Source organism: Gnatocerus cornutus, unplaced genomic scaffold (genome assembly GCF_029298725.1).
Source record: "Gnatocerus cornutus isolate USDA-ARS CGAHR unplaced genomic scaffold, icGnaCorn1.1 Chromosome12, whole genome shotgun sequence".
In the NCBI taxonomy this organism is placed as follows: Eukaryota; Metazoa; Arthropoda; class Insecta; order Coleoptera; family Tenebrionidae; genus Gnatocerus; species Gnatocerus cornutus.
The window spans coordinates 858,092-877,609 of NW_028275360.1; the positions used below are offsets into that span (position 1 = coordinate 858,092).

General features: G+C 36.2%; 2 protein-coding genes and 1 long non-coding RNA gene across 3 annotated transcripts; 1 reads left to right on the plus strand and 2 right to left on the minus strand.

Annotated features, from left to right (window-relative positions):
* Positions 1-1,949: 1,949 nt before the first annotated feature.
* Positions 1,950-2,992, minus strand: LOC148166838 (macrophage metalloelastase-like). Its single transcript, XM_088048379.1, has 5 exons — positions 2,980-2,992; positions 2,754-2,921; positions 2,580-2,720; positions 2,370-2,411; positions 1,950-2,317 (listed from the first exon to the last, which is right to left on the minus strand). Exons 1-5 carry the CDS (start codon positions 2,990-2,992, stop codon positions 1,950-1,952), a joined length of 732 nt encoding a protein of 243 aa, XP_087904505.1.
* A 7,058-nt stretch (positions 2,993-10,050) lies between these two features.
* LOC148166839 (uncharacterized) lies at positions 10,051-10,534 on the plus strand. The gene is made up of 2 exons (XR_015770929.1): positions 10,051-10,339; positions 10,386-10,534. It is a non-coding gene; the product is annotated as an uncharacterized LOC148166839 (long non-coding RNA).
* Positions 10,535-16,853: 6,319 nt separating this feature from the next.
* LOC148166840 (uncharacterized) lies at positions 16,854-18,704 on the minus strand. The gene is made up of 7 exons (XM_088048380.1): positions 18,604-18,704; positions 18,363-18,534; positions 18,178-18,250; positions 18,093-18,130; positions 17,962-18,050; positions 17,377-17,724; positions 16,854-17,324 (listed from the first exon to the last, which is right to left on the minus strand). The coding sequence occupies exons 1-7, from the start codon at positions 18,702-18,704 to the stop codon at positions 17,174-17,176; spliced, it is 972 nt and encodes a 323-aa protein (XP_087904506.1). The 3' UTR covers positions 16,854-17,173.
* Between the last annotated feature and the right edge of the window lie 814 nt (positions 18,705-19,518).

A 19,518-nucleotide genomic window follows, 5' to 3' on the forward strand; every position in this document is an offset into this window, starting at 1 on the left:
CACAGAAAACAACAAAGTAAAAAAGGTCCAAAAACTCATGTGTCAGGTAAAAGGTTTGGTTAAAAAAAATTAAATGCGTTTTTCTCAAATAAAAATAATATAATAATAAGTAATTTTAAACTTTCCCCGGCGACCAGTGAGGAAAAATTTCGGACTACATTTACGAAAATTACATTTTTCAATTAAAAAACATTCTGCCATTACGTACTATGGAAACTGGAAATTTGCGGATTTTATACATACATTTTCCATTAATTGAAAAAAAAAAATTACGCCCGTAAAATTTTTACCTACTAGAACCAGAAATTTCACGGGCTCAAAACGCAGAGAAACTCAAATCCTAATATTTAAACTCATCTTTGGTCCAACACGAATTTATTGTTCCAACCGCTGGGTTTCTTATTAGGAAATGTGCAGGTCAAGCGACCGTTTCCATAAAGTTTATGATTCCCTCATTACCAAATCCTCGGTAATCCCTTTAGGCAGCTGTCAATCAAAGGTGTTGTTAAAGTTGCATACTTTTCAAACAGAAATTTTCGGGCAGGCTCGTAGACCCTTAAGAGCTTTCCGATGACGTATTCGCGCCAGTTCGAGAGACCTGCTTCTATTGGCTCAAAACTTTGTAGCAAACCTGTTAATTTTAGTAACCTTGCCACTCACCAGTGTTTTCTAGGGATTTTTAGATGGTTGGGACCATGAGTGGAATAATTTAAATTTCAACATCTTAGTTTGGTTGTGCAATTGTTTTAAAAATTTTAAATTATTATTTTTAAATTTTTAAAATTTCCACACAAAATTCAAAGGCACCAACGAAAAGGATTAAAATCCAAACGGTATTGTATCAATGTTTTCTTGAATAACTCTCTTGTCATAAGCAAAACCAAATTCTTTTGTTATTCTGTTTTATCAAACGTGAATACGATTTCGGCCAAAACAATTCACCTTTTAAAAACACTTGAATTTTAAAGCTTTTGAGAATACTTTGCTTTTTTAATCATTTTGTTCTGTTTTTCCAAGGTAACTTGTTAAGTATTTAATTTTATGATCCAAATGAAAAATATTTTTTCAATGAATAATTTTTATGAGTTTACCTTGAAATTCTTTTTTTAAATCTTCAGATAATTTTTGATGTAAATATATATTAACCCAATCAACTTTATCTTAAAATTCTCTAATAAAATCTTCAGATAAAGTTTGATATGTTGATATATACCCCCAATTAATTTTATCTGCAAAATCTTTTATAAGATCTTCAGACAATTTTTGACAACACGATATTTCGTGAAACTCTCTAATAATTTTTTCAGATAATATTTGATTACGTGGTATGGCGCGCCGATTAACTTTTAATCTAAAATCTTTTATAAGATCATCAGACAATTTTTGACAACGCGATATTTCGTCCCAATCGAGTACATTATGAAACTCTCTAATAAATTTTTCAGATATTTTTTGACCTTTTGCTTTAACTCTTATTAAACCTGAAAATATTTGTTCGATGGGAATCAGTCCGTCTAGATCTTTTTGTAATTCTTGTATAAAATCTTGTGATAATTTTTGATAGCGTAATATAATGAATAAATTTAGTTTGTTTGTTTTCTCTGATAAAATCTTCAGATGAATTTTGATATTGTGATATTGCACTCCAATCAACTTTATCGACAAAATCTTTTATAAAATCTTCAAATAATTTTTGATAACGCGATATTGTGACCCAATCGAATTCTACATTGTGAAACTCTGTAATAAATTCTTCAGATAATTTTTGATGGAATGACATTTCCAAACAACTTTTGATCTAAATTTTCTAATAAAATCTTCAAATAATTGTTTATTAGGAGAAACATAAAACGAATCATCAATTTCATAACTGTTGTTTCTCATATCATCTGAGTCAGTTGAGTCACTTGAATAACTTAAGTCAGATTCAGTCATTTATTTAAAAAAAATCATATGAAAATGATCACAATTAGTTTTATTATTTGATTGATAAGCCCACATTTAAATCCGAAAACTGTCAAGTCAAATTTATCAGATTTAACTAATGTATTCGAAATATCATCAAATTCATAATACATTGTATCTTTAAAGAAATATAATTTTCTATACCTGAATGCTCTGCTTATATCTGGAAGTATTCCAGCAAATAATTCTGAAATAAGACCATTTTTCTTTGATCTAAACAAACACTCATCAAACTCAATGTACAAGACTTTATCATAAAATATATACGTTTTTCCAGAATAAGTTCTAAATATTGCATCAATTCTTTTTCCTTTTGGTATTTTCAATATATTGATTACTTTTAACATTAAAACTTGGAAAATCAATTAAATAATATAAATTTTTAACAACCATTAAAACATCACCTGAGGGTCTTTGATAAATATGTGAAATTTCTTTAAAATCATCTGGCAAAAAATATAAATAATCTTTAATTAATTTCGGTTCTTTATCATAAGTCATGTCTTTTAAATTGACTAACCAAACATATTTCTTATAAAAAATATACATATGATGATTTGCAATTAAGAATGTATTAATTTCTTTATTAAAATCACATAAATTACCAAATATACCTTTGACATCGGCTTCACCTCTAGGCTGTTCTTCAGGGACCCTTTGCCTTGCAGTAGGTTTAACTGTTGTTGTTGTTGGTATTAATTCATATTTTAATCGTTCAGGTCTTCCATATAAATATTGAATTGCCCACATATCGTCTTGAGTTAATTTTTCAATATTTTAAGACTTACTATCACCTTTATAATAGGCGTACATAATTGAATTATTATTTGCAGAATGTTCAATACCTAGTGTGTGTCTGATTTCATGTAAAAATACTGTATAAAAATTAGTTTGCCCATCAGGTGTATTGCTTGATTCACCAAAATACCAATTTTCTGATTTATCAAAATGAATTCCTAGACATTCATCATTATTTGGATGCGAGCCAAAGGATAGATGTCATTTATGACACACGATGTTGACACATGGATGTAAACGTAGTTCCCAATTTTGACGTAATGAAATTGGAAACTAACTTGATAAAACAGCATTTTTTTTTCAAATTTTGAAGACAATTTGCATTGAATGTAAAATAACAACTGAGATATTTTTAACACATTTATATTAAAAAAAAATTAAATTTGGGGTTGATATCACAAAACCTCACAATTATCTAAAAAATAGATTTTTAATCAGTGATATAAAACAAATTTTTGCGTCAGCTTCTAGAACTTTGTCAACTGTGAGCATATGCAAATTTTCAAAATTTTCTCTTTAAAATTAAAAACGATTTTGGGGGTGGACACAAGTGTTGCCGGACCCTGTGTAGATATCTGTAGTTTATATCCAACAGTACGATGTTATGATGATTATCCAGTTGGATATCCTACTAAAATATTCAAATCTCCTACGTATAATTCGAAATGGTATGGTTTAATAAAATGTGCAATTTTACCACCAAGAGGTTTGTATCACTCAGTTTTACCTCTTAAAAATAAAAGGAAATCTGGCGATAAAAACTAACATTTCCATTATGTCAATTGTGTGCAAAATTAAATCATTCGTGGACCACGCCCACTCATGAGGGCCGAAGGCCGAATCAACAAGATAAATGTAGTCATACGGAATCTCAAAGAATTGTCAGAGGAACCTGGTGTACAAACGAAGTAAACAAAGCAATTGAAAAAGAATAGAAAATAATAACTATTGATGAAGTTTGGCATTTTGAACAAAAATCGAGTTATTTGTTTAAAGGATATGTTAAAAGCATTTATGAAAATAAAATTAGAGACAAGTGAATGAAGAAATGATTTTGAATCAGAAGAAGAACATAGAAAAGCCGTAGAAGAAAATCTATGTATTGAATTGGGTAAAATAGAAAATAATCCTGGAAAGAGCTGTTGCAAAAATGTGCTTAAATTCCTTATGGGGTAAATTTGGTCAAAGACAAAATATGGGCGCAACAGAGTATGTTACAGATATTAAGAGATTTTATGAGATTTTATTAGACGACAGACTTGATAATATACATATCAATGAATTAAACGAAAATATGTTACAAATTGATTACAAGTATAAAGGTTGCTATCTAGAAAATGATTTCAATACTAATATATTCATAGCTGCTTTTACAACTGCAAATGCTTGACTAAGATTGTACGAAATGTTAGACATATTAGGAGAAAGCGTGGCATATTATGATGCATTGTATATATAGATGATGGTAAAAACACTGTTAAAACAGGGAGATTGGACCGATGAATTAGGTAAGGACGTATGGATTGCTGATTGGGTATCAACAGGTCCAAAAAGTTATTGTTATAAAACTAATACAGGTAAAGTTGTTTGCAAAATTAAAAGATTCACATTAAACTGTGAAACGTCCAAAAAGATTAATTCCGATAGTATAAATAATATTTTAGAAAAGTCCAACAGAGCTGGTCCAGAGTCAAAAACGAACAAAGACAGAAAAATCAGTACACAATATAATCGAATTACCAGAGATACCAAAACTAAAGAACTTTTAAATAAAATAGAAACAAAAAAATTTGGTTTTGTCTATGACAAGAGAGTTATTCTAGAAAACTTTGATACAATACCGTTTGGATTTTAATTGTTTTCGTTGTTAATTAATAATGTATGATTTATTATATTATGTAATTGAAAAAATTTATTACTTTAACAAACCATAGTTTTGAAATTGATTAAAAACTTGTGGATAAATTGAAAGAGTTGGATGAATCAGCCAAGCTTCATGAGGCCAGGATTTTTTTTTTATACAGGGTCCGGCAACACTTGTGTCCACCCCCAAAATCGTCTTTAATTTTAAAGCTACAATTTTGAAAATTTGCATACGCTCACAGTTGACAAAGCTCTACAAGCTGACGCAAAAATTTGTTTTTTATCACTGCTAGTTTTGGCGTCGCGACGCCTTAAAAGTGTAATTTTTAGTTAATGGTGAAGGTTGAAGGTGTACGATTGTAAAGTTTTTGTGATTGTGTGTTTTGTCTTTAAGTAGTGTTTTAGATATTTATTAGGTTGTCACACCTTTCAAAAAAAAGGTCGGTAGGTGACACCGCACCGGTGCTCTTATAGCCTTTGGTGAGCTGGTGTCGTGGGTCAGAGAGTCTGGGCGCCAAGAACTTAGTTGATTTAAAAGTAGCCAAGTCGCTCAATGCTACGCGGAAGTAAAATAAATGGTTTAATAAATTAGGCTTTAATAAAAATTATGAAATTAACAATTGGTGAAAATTGAGGTGATGTTGGTTAGTTAAATTTAAATGACAGGTTCGATACCGTGTCACAGCTGTGATTGGTTTACAGAATGACTATGTTAAAAAAGGTTAAATATTAAAAATAATAATGATCAGTTAAATTGGACTCAAGAAATAAATTAAATCAGATTACAGGCAAGCGAGACTCTCGATGGAGTCGATAAAAGCACGCTGTCGGCGACGTCGATAGTACGACTCAGGCGGTGACGCAATGAAACAATAATATCGCAAAAAAGGTACTTATCGCCGTCGGGAACGCTCCAGGTGCCTCGGTCGTCTGGTCCGGGCTGTATGTGGCCGCTCGGGGTGGTTGTTAGCGGGCGAGAAAGTCTCGGCTACTCCACGAGGTCGATCGGGGACTCAAGGCGACGGGCAAGGGTGTTGTAGGCGTACCGGCGAGAATCGGGTAGTCGTTCGTGCGAGAGTTGTAGGCGTCCGTGCGACCCTAATTTTCTAAATTAGTATCGTCAAGAAAAAACGTGAAATATTACCTCTCTGAGGGTGAACGATACCTAATGCGGTTCTGGGGTTCTTAACCGCAAATACGGGACTTCAAACAGTACTAGGAAGTGCTTAGACGGTAAAGATACGGTACTTTAAGGTAAGATACTACGTCTGCTTCCTTCGAAGCCCAAAACGGAAAAGAGAGTTAAAATACCACGAGGAATCGTAGGTGGCACTACCTGTGATTTCGGGGATGATAAGAAGATTCCGACCTCTGCGCGAGTACCGCGGGCGCTCTCAATGTCGCACTTGTCAAAGAGTCGTGATTGACAGGTTATGTTAGTTTGTTGTTGTTGGTGAATGTCCGCAATAAACGTAGGTTGGTAAGTGATACTGTTATCTAACATAGTAGTCGCGAGAGGGTTGATCTTGAAAACTAAAATGGTTGTTGTAGGGATTTAGAGAAAGGTACGGGAACCAGTCATGACGAATTCCTGGACTGGACAACATAAAGGGGCTTTAAACCACACCGAGTCGCCCTGGGTTCGGTGCGACGATACAAGAAGGAACGTGGGCTCTGAAATTCACTGGAAGGGTGCCAACACCTTCCAGAGGGACAGTCTGAAACGCTCAGGGGTGGTCTGCGCCTCACCAACCCCTTCCTGGCGAACACACGAAATTTTTGGGGCAAAGGCTTGATCCAACTTCCCCTAGGATTGGAGCCGAAGAAAAGATAAAAAAGATAAACGCGATAATAGTAAGTTTTGAACTGTGGAGACTTACTAGACTATTATTCATTTTAGGTTGAACACTGATGTTGTTGTGTCAACGGTGGAAAAGTACCCAGGCATTTATGGGACTCCTAAATCGCCTCCCATACCAGCGGTGTCTCGCGTTTATCCCCTAATTCATAAAAATCTTAATAAATGACCTTGTTCTCATTTTAGAAACGTTACACTGCCCCCTTCCAAAAAAGAAGAAAAAGATGAAGTCTTTTTCTTAAAATAATCTGTCGTCAGGAAGAGAAAAGCTCTACAATAATCAACTCTTTGTAACCAATCTATTAATCCGGTAAAATTTCCGTAAATCCGCGTCTTAAAGGTCGTTACATCTGTGTCATGTGACAATTAAAAGCAAAACAGTGTCGGTATCTGCGCGTACCATACGCCTCGGGAGGGTCAAAATCAGTAGTTTCCGTTTTTTTTTTGGAAACTGTCAAAATCGGTAGGGGTCACAATTGGTAGGGGTCAAAATTGGGGGTTGTCGAGGACTGTTCGCAATTTAGTCTGTAGCATGAGGCTAGATAATACCTTGAGCGTGAAAAACTCGGTATGGAGTGTTGAAGGGACGGTATTACGAGAAAAGTCATCAATTTAGTTACACTCGAAAAAGACACTTCCACTTCAACCTCTGAATCGATACTATGCACGGTTCCGTCCGCGGTTCGAGCAAGTTGAAATTGTGATTTCGTCTGGGAAGGTTGGAGACGTTTCAATAACCAAAGTCCTTTCGCGCCGATAATTGACTTAGAGGCACCGGAATCGAGAAGACAAGTCATAAGCTTACTGCTTATCGAAATTTTGACATGAGGTCGATTATCTCTTAAAGGCTGCAAAAAGACTGTGTTTACTGAAGTTGACTTTATGCCGGGTTTACAAAATTTCCGCACGCGTTCTAACCAGGAAGTCCAGTCAGTAGGAGATGTTTTAACTTTGGTGCGAGCCCTGGGGATCGCACCCATGCTTAGTTTTTTGACTTGCACGCAGGACAACTAGATACGGTAACGTCGGGGGTACCACAACGATAACAAAAACGTTTCCTAGGTAAGGTACAGCTGGCGTAAAAGTGGTTGGTACCTCCGCAATTAAAGCATTTGGTCACTTTGTTTCCCGGAGACGAATTGGGGACCTTTTTTGCAGTTTGTTTATTTTTAGAGGAGGGACTTGATGTTGACGGTACGAGATTTTCCGGGTGTGCTTCTAAAGACAACAACTGAGGCTCTATTAGTCGGTATTTTTGTTTTGTTCCCGAAGATCTGAGATCAAATGACTTCTCCAGTCTTTTACATAAGGAAATTAGTTCGTCTACGCTCGGGATTTCTTGAAGAGCTAGAGGCGTTACATATTCGGGTCGAACTAACTTAAGCAAAGTCTTAATTTTAATAGTTTCGGAAGCAGGTTCAATAAGACGGTTAAACAGAGTTTCCATCACGGCAGCAAAAATGCAAACTGGCTCGTCCGGGTGTTGTTGTCTTTGGCGTATTTCAGCCCACAAAAGTTCGTCATAATCGCTAGGAAGAAAATCTTTTTTTAAGGCCTCCTTGAGGGACTTCCAATTGGTAAAAGACGATTTCCACTTGCGATACCACTGTAAGGCAGGTCCGTCAAAGAAATCTACCGCAGACGCGAATAATTCCGCTTCGCTGAATCCTCTAGCAGGAGCCAACTCTTCAACACGCTCTAGGAAAGAGATTAAGTTATCTCGCGGCATACCGGAGTAAGAAATTCCCCATTTAAAAGCGGGAACCGATTTAGTTGAAGGGAGTTTAGCGGCATCGGTAAAAGACATCGTCGTAGAGTTAAACCACGGACGCAACGGATTCACAAGAGTCGCTGGCGACAACAAGAGACTATCTCGAAGGTCTGCTTCGAGTTTGAGAGCGGTAGCATACAGTTCGTCACGTTGTTCGAGGGCTGCATCTTTATTCTCAACCGGAATGGGTACTCGCAAAATTCGCTCGCGAACATGATTCAGTCTCGAGGTAATCCGGCGGCACAAGGAGTCACCCGGCGGTCCTGAACCGAATTCAAGGATGAGGGTCGTTACCGATTCCAAAGTGGAGGAAATTTCGCGAATGTCTGACTCAAAGATAAGATATTTTGTAGAGAAATGAACTGGATTTGACCTCTCCTTAAACAGTTCATGTTCTAACAAGCGCCTTTTTTCCTCAATAGGACGTTTAGTCTTAATTCGCCGAATTAGAAGTTCATAGTTAACCTCCGCCTCCGACAGATATTCCGGTACAATCATTATTACATCCATGTTCGTGTAAAGCCTGTTACTGATTCTATTATTTAAAAAAATACTGAAAATAGATACTTGACTTAACGAAAACTAGGCCTACTTGCCTGACAAAAAAATTAAGTTAAATCGGGCCCCACGTTGGGCGCCAAAATCTTGTGTCACACCTTTCAAAAAAAAGGTCGGTAGGTGACACCGCACCGGTGCTCTTATAGCTTTTGGTGAGCTGGTGTCGTGGGTCAGAGAGTCTGGGCGCCAAGAACTTAGTTGATTTAAAAGTAGCCAAGTCGCTCAATGCTACGCGGAAGTAAAATAAATGGTTTAATAAATTAGGCTTTAATAAAAATTATGAAATTAACAATTGGTGAAAATTGAGGTGATGTTGGTTAGTTAAATTTAAATGACAGGTTCGATACCGTGTCACAGCTGTGATTGGTTTACAGAATGACTATGTTAAAAAAGGTTAAATATTAAAAATAATAATGATCAGTTAAATTGGACTCAAGAAATAAATTAAATCAGATTACAGGCAAGCGAGACTCTCGATGGAGTCGATAAAAGCACGCTGTCGGCGACGTCGATAGTACGACTCAGGCGGTGACGCAATGAAACAATAATATCGCAAAAAAGGTACTTATCGCCGTCGGGAACGCTCCAGGTGCCTCGGTCGTCTGGTCCGGGCTGTATGTGGCCGCTCGGGGTGGTTGTTAGCGGGCGAGAAAGTCTCGGCTACTCCACGAGGTCGATCGGGGACTCAAGGCGACGGGCAAGGGTGTTGTAGGTGTACCGGCGAGAATCGGGTAGTCGTTCGTGCGAGAGTTGTAGGCGTCCGTGCGACCCTAATTTTCTAAATTAGTATCGTCAAGAAAAAACGTGAAATATTACCTCTCTGAGGGTGAACGATACCTAATGCGGTTCTGGGGTTCTTAACCGCAAATACGGGACTTCAAACAGTACTAGGAAGTGCTTAGACGGTAAAGATACGGTACTTTAAGGTAAGATACTACGTCTGCTTCCTTCGAAGCCCAAAACGGAAAAGAGAGTTAAAATACCACGAGGAATCGTAGGTGGCACTACCTGTGATTTCGGGGATGATAAGAAGATTCCGACCTCTGCGCGAGTACCGCGGGCGCTCTCAATGTCGCACTTGTCAAAGAGTCGTGATTGACAGGTTATGTTAGTTTGTTGTTGTTGGTGAATGTCCGCAATAAACGTAGGTTGGTAATTGATACTGTTATCTAACATAGTAGTCGCGAGAGGGTTGATCTTGAAAACTAAAATGGTTGTTGTAGGGATTTGGAGAAAGGTACGGGAACCAGTCATGACGAATTCCTGGACTGGACAACATAAAGGGGCTTTAAACCACACCGAGTCGCCCTGGGTTCGGTGCGACGATACAAGAAGGAACGTGGGCTCTGAAATTCACTGGAAGGGTGCCAACACCTTCCAGAGGGACAGTCTGAAACGCTCAGGGGTGGTCTGCGCCTCACCAACCCCTTCCTGGCGAACACACGAAATTTTTGGGGCAAAGGCTTGATCCAACTTCCCCTAGGATTGGGGCCGAAGAAAAGATAAAAAAGATAAACGCGATAATAGTAAGTTTTGAACTGTGGAGACTTACTAGACTATTATTCATTTTAGGTTGAACACTGATGTTGTCGTGTCAACGGTGGAAAAGTACCCAGGCATTTATGGGACTCCTAAATCGCCTCCCATACCAGCGGTGTCTCGCGTTTATCCCCTAATTCATAAAAATCTTAATAAATGACCTTGTTCTCATTTTAGAAACGTTACAAGGTATGGAAATCGAACTTCATTTTGGATCTGAAACTGTTACGTTTATTCACCGAACATCTACGACCGAAGAAAAGGGAAAGGCATTGGTTCGAGCCGGTCACGTCCTTAACGTTTTAGAGCGACCTTTCTCAGAATTTTCACTTATAAAGGAACTTGAGGTTTGTTACAACATTTTTTGGTTACTGACATTCTAAAGAAGGTATGTTGTAGGTTAACAAAGAACGGCTTTTTTTCCAAAAGTTCTAGGATTCCGCAAGAGTTAGTTATTAAACAATCACTAGAACATAACAATCAGATATAAATAATATGAATTCACATGGAGTTATATATATTATATAATTAAAAATTTGACAGTAAAAGTGCCTTTGTAATGTGAATAAGTATTGTGTGATTCATTAAATTTCCATTCGCAGTTGGCTTTGAGAAAAAAATTCATGTCGTAACTAACACCATTACAGTAGTTTCGACTTAATATTTGCGAGATTTGCTAGTTATCGAACAAAAAGTCAACGCACGTCCAAAATACACGGCCTACCCAGAATGGAAATTTAATGAATCACACGCACGGTATAAGAAGATAGGTAGACCAGCGAAGCCATCAGATGCGGTCCCGGTACGAGCAACAAGAGAGACAACCTGAGAAAGTATTTGGAGGGAGTTAAAACGAGGAATGTCCTTGTTACACTCGTACGGAGATAAAATAAATGCGCGCGTACATCTGTATATGTCCATGAGTAAGATAAAGATGCAACGAAAAAGGTAGTTGCTTTCACTCTCAGCAGCCACTGCTCATAGCGAACTGGGAACGAGCCCATTCGATTACACATGCGAGGCCGGTTGTCGGTCTACCTATCTTCTTATACCGTGATCACACGATATAAGTGCAAAGATCTACAGTTCCTGGTTGTTGAATTCGTATTTCTGAACAGTCAATGATAACACCACAATTGGGCTGTTTGATTTTAAAAACTTCTGGCATTGTTCTTGACACAATTCCTCTGCTAGGCCAAAAAACATAATTTTTTATCTTCTGTGCTAGTTTCTCCAATAGTGCGATGAGTATTCTTTGAATAGTATATGAACTCCAAACAACACTTCTACTGCAGAATAGGAAACTCCAAGTTTCGTTTTCATTAAAAATATTAATAACTTATCTTTAAGACAAATTTTGTTATTTCCACTTAGTAATGACAAAATATGTGTAAACATTTCAAGTTAGTTATCTGTTCATCAGTTTTTGTAGAAGAAAAACCATGACAGCCTGCACATACATCTTCTTCCTTATTTAGACCAATGCATTTATTTACGTAACTTTTGAAATTTGAATTATTTACAGGTATGTTGCATGATGTTGCAATTTCATTATTACCATAATATTCACATTCAAATAAAAACTATTTTTCAATATCATTAGATTTGAATTGAGTACTTGAATTTACAAATTTTGGAACATTAATCATTACATTACTATGCTGACTGCAAATTCTCGAATAGGGTTTGGATTCCCAAGCGCATTTGCTGTTAAACCTATAAATATTAACAATTATTGAAGTTAGTTGAACTGGTCTTTTCAAAATTTCTCTTACGTATTTCTCTTAACGGCATTTATCCATTGTTTTCGCCGGTTTTGTTCATGTGGTCTGTACGGAAAACTATAAAATGTTGTGTTTTTATCGGTATTTGAATAATTGTTGTGACATTACACTATGCAACATTTGTACACATCCGGAGCCTTTTTTCGTTGGCTGCATTGTACGAATTTAACTATTTGTTGTTTAAATACAACACTGTTGGGTTGTAAACAACTTTAACCTGTACAAAAATAATCTTGTGTATATGTAAAACGAGAACAGTTTTGCCGGACGAGGGCGCCACCGGCGTTTATGCGCGCTCCCAATGGTATATCCTGTTAGAGATTGGGAGATTTCAACAGTTGACATATAGGTTGGTAGCAAATTATGCTACAAAATACACTAAAAACACTAAATTCACGCGAAATGGGTGGACAGGGTTGTCAGTAACTGGGGTTATTTTGTTATTTTAAATTTCGCGCGTATGGTACACTTTTTTTTGATTTAGTGACTTTTCTATCTATCATTCAAACGCTCGAACTACAGTTAACAGATTATTTTTGCAAACTGGCAACTGCAAAAAAATTTGCATTTCCCCATAAAGCGCCCTCTCTTAATCTTCATAATTACTACATGATACCATGTTTTTAGCCCGAGCTGACAGACCCTGAGCATCTTAGATGAAAGAATATATAGATAGCCCACTCTACAGTAAATGTTCGGAAATCCGCCTACCTCAACATAAGGTAGCGACCTCTATAAAAATGTCACACAAGCACAAAAGTTTAGGCCCAAACCAGCGCTTTATTGAAGACACAAACCGTTATAGGCATTTTTTTTACTGGTTTATAAATTTGAATTTTAATAAAAACAATTTTCGTTAAAACATTTTTATTAAGACATGTTCCATACATGTAACAAAAATAGTCAAAGAATAAAAGAAATTGCATACTTTTTTTTTAGAATGCGGATGTTCATTTTTGACTATTGCAGACGCAAAATTAACTTCTTCACTTGGAAAGAACTGACTTTTGACTCTCCTCACTGTAATCGTGTAGTAAATTCTTTCAGAAGTTTAAATTGTGTTTAAATGTCAGCTGATGATAATTCTGGCTGTTGAATTTTCATAGGTCATCTATAACAATTTAAAACATGAAATACTGCCAATTTGGTGTGAAATGGTAACTTACCAAGTAATTTCTCTGAAGAATTGCAAGTTGGTGCATCTCTGGTGAAATGTTAGAACAGCTAGTCTCTTTATTAGACCCCAGTGTAGATAATTCTACAAATAAATAAATAAATATAACTTTTATAAGCAAAAGATTAATGGAACTCACCAGTTTCAGCTTGGTAATGAATATCGTCATTGCTGAACCAACTATTTAATAAATCCAAACAAGAAGAACAATGTAACTTCAAGCTTTTTCATAAAACTCAACACTACAATTGATTACAATTGAAGAAAACTCAAAGTTCAACGCAACACGTGTTAAACTTTCGGTTGACCAAACATAAACATTGTATTTGTTTCTCTCTTGGAATTACGTGTTTCCTCGTCAATTTAATTCGATTAGGAATCTGTACTTCTTCAGTATCAAAGCTTCACAACTTATGTGACAAAAACACAGAGTCCGCCAACAAGGGCCTATAAAGTGACCGCCCCGTGCTGAGCATAACCTATGCGCTATACGCTGTTGGTTGTTCACGTGTGCAGTGGGGAAGAGTTTTTCTTATAAAACAAAAAAGCAGGGTACGTTCCTTTCTTGTTAATGTTTTTAGTAAAATCTGTTTTCTTTCGAATAGATGGTCAGACTTCCCCCCAGATGCAAGCGGCCCAAGATGGCGCTGCTTAGAAGGTGATGGGAGAAGAAATCCACACCACCGCACCTTCCGACGAGCCCCCCAATTTGGTTTGAGCGTACCTTTTCGTCTTGCGCTTTGCGCAAATTTTCTTGCATGTTAGTTTCTAACGCACGCCAAGACACTGTGAAAGTCAGTCCTCAGCTTCTCTGAGCACCGCCTCCCACAGAAGTCTCTCCCCTGCTTTGCATGGTAACCCGCAGACCTTGTTTTTTCCCCGCGTCCGCGTCGCGAAAAACAAAACCCGCCTGCTGGGAATCGGCTTCTTCTGCGAAGTAGTCAAATTCCACTAGGTGAAGTTTTGAATCACTGAGAAAGAACCCTCTGTTCTCTCACAGGCATTCCGATTAGAATATAAGGGTAGCAAAAGCTACCCGCACATTCTCATTCCGCCCGATATACAGGGTGGCCCATCTAAGACTTTCGGGCTCAATATCTTTGTTATTTATGAACGGATTTTTCCAAAATTTAAAATATAATTTCTTGAATAGGTAAGGATGATATGACATTACCAGCGTCATCCTTGTCTTAAAAATGTTAATTTTACTTGTCTTAGTTTAAATTTTAATTAGTTAAAAGTTATGTCATTTTATAAAACAGCAATAATTATACGCGTGTGCCAAAAATCAACCGTCTAGCAAGTCAAGTTGCCGAGAAAAAGACAAAAAAGGACCTCAACATTTCCAAAAGATACTAACTGATAGTCGGCTATGAAACAATTGACTTCTACAGCGAGTTTAGATTTTGGACATCCCTGACTTGTTGATGAATCCGTGTCATTCATGACATTTGTGACATTCATTTGAGGTTATGTTTATTTTTGAGCATTATGATGAGGACTATTGATTTAAACATGCACATTCACGATTTTTTATCTCGATCTTTTAGTAACTAATCACAATGCATTGAACCGAGCATCGTTTCTCGACATTTGTGATATTTCTCGTTCGAGGTTATGTTTACTTTTAAGCATGATGATGAATATCATTCATTTAAACTTGCGCAGAACGATTTATCCCGATCTTTTGAAATTGAAAACTAATCACAATGCATCAGACAGCGTTTTGGTGCAAAAATTTCATAGGCACAAGGAAATGTGAGCGAAAAACTTGTTGAAAGTTGGTCGTCCAGAAAAATGATTGCAGAATGGTTCGTTATGAGGTGCAACTAGTATTCACGACTTCTTTAGCACTGTCACAGGTTTATTGGAAATGGAAATTCAGTGACACGTATGCAGTGAAGCGATTTGACTCATTTATGATTGCATTTGCGTTAAAACAGTACTCTCATTTATGATGGAGACAGAATTAGATGATCACAATACTTTACTTTGATTAACAAATAATTTGTTACAAGGTATTTTATTGTAAGGTACAAAGTTTTAACAGTGAATAAACTATACCAGTGACAATTATAGCAATGTAACACCATATTTTCTACAATAGTAATGAACGAATGTACAAAAATTTACAAATGTATCAGATATTTACACTGTTACAACATGTCTCTGTACTTTGGACATTTATAACAAGTGCAAATAATGCTGGAATATTGTAAGCGTTTGGTCACTGCCATTTTGCTTGTTGGCGATGCGATGAGATTTGGCTTTTTTTTACTAGCAACTCATTTCTTGAACTTTCTTGTAACGAAATGGACACAAACAATTAGGGGCAGCATAAGTTTTTGGATATGTTCTGTGATGGCGAAGAATGAATTTGAAGCCCCTTGGTCCGAGCAAATCGCTTGTCGCTTTCAACTGGAACAATTGCTTCGATGATACTAGTCATTTTCCTTCGCTGAACACTTACCATGTAATGTTGCGGCGACTCTTCATCGAATTCATCAACAAGCAGGGTTTTGCACTTTTAGCAGCTTGGTTACTGTCCGTCAAACATATCCACCCATGTTAGAAGAATCCAAGTGGCATAGTCGTTCATGGTGGTCAACAACACCGTCCAGAACGTTCTGCAATCGTTCTTAATGCTTGCAGCAGGGTACGATAGGGTGTCAATAAGAGTCCTTTACATGTTTTCATCTTTTGGCGGTTCATTGAGAAAAAACAGGTTCAATATTGAAAGTAACAGTCCGTGTTGAAGTACTGCATCATTTTCAGTGTGTTGCTTTCAGTCTTGTTCGTCTTTTTTCACTCGTCCAAGTTATTAATTGGTTGTTTAAAGAATTATCCCATTGAAAGAGTCGACCGACGATACTTTGTTAGAAATATCATGTGTGCAATTTTCATTAGAACGCAGTTATAAATGATGTTCATTGTCATTTTGTTTCATTTTTTTCTTGCACTACTTCTTTGACTCGTTATTCTTTCTTAGTGAGAAATTGTCTTGATACCGTGCAAGCACATTTTTTATATGATAATAGAGGGGGTATAGTGGTCCTAGATCATTAGGTAGTTCGCAAGGTTTGTTGAAGCAACAAATACAAGTCGCAACATCATGCACCATATTCAGTTCGAAAACACGAATCTGAAATATCAGATGTAAACAGTGTTCCTACAATTTGCAATGACCTTAGAAAATGTAACTCACTATTATGCGTTTTTGGTGATCCAAAACCGCTTAGTTGTCGGTAAGTACATGTATCTGATTTCTATATTACTTATACGTCTTGGTATCATTAGTTGGTTTCCTATTCAAAGTTTCATTTGCTAATCTTTCGAAACGGAATATTAATGGTACTGTACGACCAATTTGGACTTGAAAAAACTTTCTTGATAACACCTTTTAGCATGGCGGTCTTGAAAGTGTGCAGAATTGTGCCTACATTTGTCGATTCGACTTTGTTTCTACAAATCATAATTGAAACATACGAATTTATTAGTCGCATAGCCACTAAATACCACAAAATTCCGTTTTGACATGGGTAAGCTTGTCTTTGCCGTTGCTCCTGTAGGTTCTAAGCCACTCAACGATACAGCATTCTTCGTTACTTTTGCATACCAACTATACCGACTGCACCAGCATTTTTCGATAGCAGCACTACGTCCTAGATTTCATACGTATTGTGAACCAATTTTGACTTCTTGACTACGGCAGTTCACATATTGGAGCTTCGAGCTTAATCTACTTTGGATTAATGACATTATTAAACAAAAGAAAAATGTTAAAAGTATCTAGTACCATACATTTTATAGGCGCGGTAAAGAAGTTTGCCGAAAAAGGATGAAATCAGCTAATTCTGTCTCCATCATAATTGAAATAACTGTTTTAACGTAAATGCAATCATAAATGAGTCAAATCGCTTCACTGCATACGTGTCACTGAATTTCCATTTCCAATAAACCAGTGACATTTCTAAAGAAGTCGTGAATTCTAGTTGCACCTCATAGCAAACCAATCTGCAATCATTTTTCTGGTGATAACCAACTTTCAACAAGTTTTTTTACTCACATTTCCTTGTGCCTACGCATTTTTTGCACCAAAACGTTGTCTGATACATTGTGATTAGTTTCCAATTTCAAAAGATCGAGATAAATCGTTCTGCGCAAGTTTAAATCAATGATTTTCATCATCATGCTCAAAAGTAAACATAACCTCAAATGAGAAATATTACAAATGTCAAGAACGTCACTGACGTCAGCGATTATTGACAGACCGAACGCAGGGATGTCCAAAATTGGGCGTGGGAAATTATTTTTTTCATAGCCGACTATGATTTTGCATCTTTTGGAAATGTTGAGGGTCTTTTTTCTCTTTTTCTCGGCAACTTGACTAGCTAGACGGTTAAGTTTTGGCACACTCGGATAATTATTGATGTTTTATAAAATGACATAAATCTTAACTAATTAAAATTTAAAATAAGACAAGTAAAATTAACATTTTTAAGACAAGGATGACGCTGGTAATGTCACATCATCCTTACCTATTCAAGAAATTATATTTAAAAATTTTTTAAAATCCGTTCATAAATGACAAAGATATTGAGCCCGAAAGTCTTAGATGGGCCACCCTGTATATATATATAGATGGTCAGACTAAAACAACGAGTGGCCGAGATGAGTGTGTTCAAAAATCTCACGATCAGGTTCGATGGTTTTCCAGAGACGGATGTATGGATGTCGATTCTAAAAACTGCCGTCGCGTTTAACTCGTTCAATGCGATTTACGATGGATTTTACTATAAGGATGAAATAATTGTGATTAGCTGCATAGATGGAGACCAATTACGCGTTCAACTTAGAAATAAGAAACTTGTGATCCTAAAGTTTGGGTCTCCAGAAGCAATGGAGGCATTTTGCAGAAGTGTTAAGTAAGAAAAATTTCTCTACTATTTAATTTATAACAGTCTTAAAGTTGTTTAAAAGGCCACAAGGAAAAAAGTATTTATTAAAAAAATAGATGTGAATTTAAAGTAGCATTATAATATTAAAAATAACATCTTGCGTTTGTATATTGTATAACCCACACGATACAATACAAACTGTATTGTTTTTACAGTTACACGACAGGGATTGAAGCACCATGTCCCTCGCCAGCATCTTCGGGGACACCATCTCTCCCAAAGAGTCCAGCATCATCCATAACAACTGTTTTTTCGTCAAAATTAAGCTCAGAATAAAAAAAAATAAGTACTAGATAATATTTTATTATTATTATAGAGGAATCGCAATAACAAACGTATCGCCCAACAAAAAGTGACCCACCAAAAAAATAACAAGGCAAAAGGCGAATTTTAAGTGTTTCCAAAGGTGAATTTGTTTGCCTGAAACCGTATTCATTTTTGTGCTGAAATGGCCCGACAGAAAAACAGGGTAGCTTTCTTAAAATTTTAACTTAAAATTAAGTACAACATAGTATATTTGCCAAAAAAATGATGTGTGCTGAGGGGGCCTAACAGGAAAAAGTCTTTAACACAAGGTAAAATTCCTAATTTTAAGTATTTTTTAAAGAGAAATTTGTTTGGACAAAACCGTATTCACGCTTTATAAAACAAGATATATTTCTTAAAATTTTTCTTTTTTGAAAGGGTACGTTTGGAAAAACAGGGCAAATTTCTCAAAAATCTATCAATTTTCGTTTAAAAAGGTTATCTAGATGAGTTTGAGATGAGAATATCTGCTTTTTAAATATACCTTTAAAATTAGGACAAAATGACTAAAAACACAAAGTGTTCTGAAGGGCATGTGGCCCAATACATTTTTGTTCTGAAGTAGCCCAACAGAAAAAAAACAAGGTAAAAAGGGGATTTTAAGTGTTTTTAAATAGTACTTTTTTTGGCCGAAACTTATTTTATAAAATTTTGACTTTTTAAAAAAAGGGTGACTTCGAAAAACCGGGCAAATTCTTTAAAAATTTTCTTTTCACAAATTACCTTGAAAACCAGGCTAAAAGCAATAAAAATGTGTTGTGTTCTGAGGGGGCCTTATTAGTAGAAATCTTAATTAATGAAAAAGGTGACAGGCACTTTCTTATTGTAGCTCTGGATGTTCAACTATTTTTTTCATTGTTTTTCAGAACAAAGCATCCAAACTCTGGATCAATTCGAGGATACACCAATGAATCTATCGCCACCTATTAATGGTAATGAAAAAG

What these genes read in the sequence shown, in the direction of transcription:
- LOC148166838 (XM_088048379.1), bottom strand. An exon ending in CGCCTATTATAAAGGTGATA is followed by an intron (nt 2,721 to 2,753) that starts GTAAGTCTTAAA and finishes AATTAACTCAAG; the next exon opens with ACGATATGTGGGCAATTCAA. An exon ending in AGGTGAAGCCGATGTCAAAG is followed by an intron (nt 2,412 to 2,579) that starts GTATATTTGGTA and finishes ATTTTTTGCCAG; the next exon opens with ATGATTTTAAAGAAATTTCA.
- LOC148166840 (XM_088048380.1), bottom strand. Translation starts at nt 18,704, where the DNA reads ATGAATACGGTTTCAGGCAAACAAATTCACCTTTGGAAACACTTAAAA. An exon ending in CTCGGCCACTCGTTGTTTTA is followed by an intron (nt 17,725 to 17,961) that starts GTCTGACCATCT and finishes TAATTATCCGAG; the next exon opens with TGTGCCAAAACTTAACCGTC. An exon ending in ATGCGTAGGCACAAGGAAAT is followed by an intron (nt 17,325 to 17,376) that starts GTGAGTAAAAAA and finishes AAATGATTGCAG; the next exon opens with ATTGGTTTGCTATGAGGTGC.